This window comes from Nematolebias whitei, chromosome 11 (assembly GCF_014905685.2).
Source record: "Nematolebias whitei isolate Nwh7 chromosome 11, NemWhi1, whole genome shotgun sequence".
Taxonomy (NCBI): domain Eukaryota; kingdom Metazoa; phylum Chordata; class Actinopteri; order Cyprinodontiformes; family Rivulidae; genus Nematolebias; species Nematolebias whitei.
Window position 1 is genome coordinate 48,806,888 of NC_056508.1, and position 1,065 is coordinate 48,807,952.

At 43.0% G+C, this 1,065-nt stretch overlaps 1 protein-coding gene across 1 annotated transcript in view; it reads left to right on the forward strand.

The window, feature by feature from the left end:
• LOC119417400 (voltage-dependent L-type calcium channel subunit alpha-1D) overlaps positions 1-1,065 on the forward strand; it is a 12,323-nt gene that overhangs the window by 4,477 nt on the left and 6,781 nt on the right. The window contains exon 11 of the mRNA XM_037684602.1: positions 480-539. Within this exon, the coding sequence (XP_037540530.1) occupies positions 480-539 (60 nt within the window). The remainder of the gene's footprint in view (positions 1-479; positions 540-1,065) is intronic.

The following is a 1,065-nucleotide window of genomic DNA, read 5'->3' on the forward strand; positions in this document are numbered from 1 at the left end:
GTTAAGTACTTTGTTGCAGCATTTGTTATATTTTTATTTATTATTAATTATTAACATTTATTTAACCAGGCAATCCCATTGAGATCCCAGATCTCTTTTGCAGGGGAGTCCTGGGCCTGAAGGCAGACTAACATGCATGTTTTTGGTCTGTGGGAGGAAACCGGAGTACCCGGATTACAACCCACGCAACGCGAGAAGAACATGTAAACTCCACACAGAAAGACCCCAGGTCCAACCGAGGATTGAACCCAGGACCTTCTTGCTGTGAGGCAACAGTGCTAACCACTGAGCCGTCGTGGTGACACTTGCTGCCTTTAAGCTGTTTCCTCCTTCCAGGTTTTAGCTCTCCTGGTCTGCTTTGCAGGACCTGTTGTAGAAGCTTTTGCTGCTTCTTGCAGAACGTCTGAGGGGACAAAGGCAGCTGAATGTTTTTTGTCTTTGACTTTTTTCTCTCATTTTAACTTTGTATGTGTCTGCAGATTCTGGGTTATGCAGATTACGCCTTCACTTCCATCTTCACCGTGGAGATTCTGCTGAAGGTATGCTGGATTATTGTAACAGTCTTTTTAAGTTTGACCAAGAAGGATCTTGATGGTTTGCAGACAGCTCAGAATGCTGCTGCAAGGCTTTTAACCAACACACGGAAAAGACAGCACATAACGCCAGTTTTAATCTCTTTACAGTGGCTACCGGTACATTTTAGAGTTCATTTTAAAATTTTAATTCTTACATTTAGAGCCCTGAATGGTCAAGCCCCAGTCTATATCTCTGACCTTGTAGAACCCTACTCCTCTTCTCGGAGACTCAGATCTTCCAGTCAAAGGCTGTTAATGGTCCCACAGACTCATTTTAAGACCAGAGGGGATCAAGCTTTTAGGGCTGTGGCCCCCAGACTGTGGAATGTGTTGCCTCTGACTTTTCATTGCATTGATTCTCTTGATTTCTCCCGATGCATGCTCAATAATCCAGGTAGAAAAATCCAAAAAAGTTCAATCTGGTCCTCTGGACATTCAAAAAACCCCAAAAACAAAACAAAGCAAAAAAATGTAGAAACGTTTCGTCTCT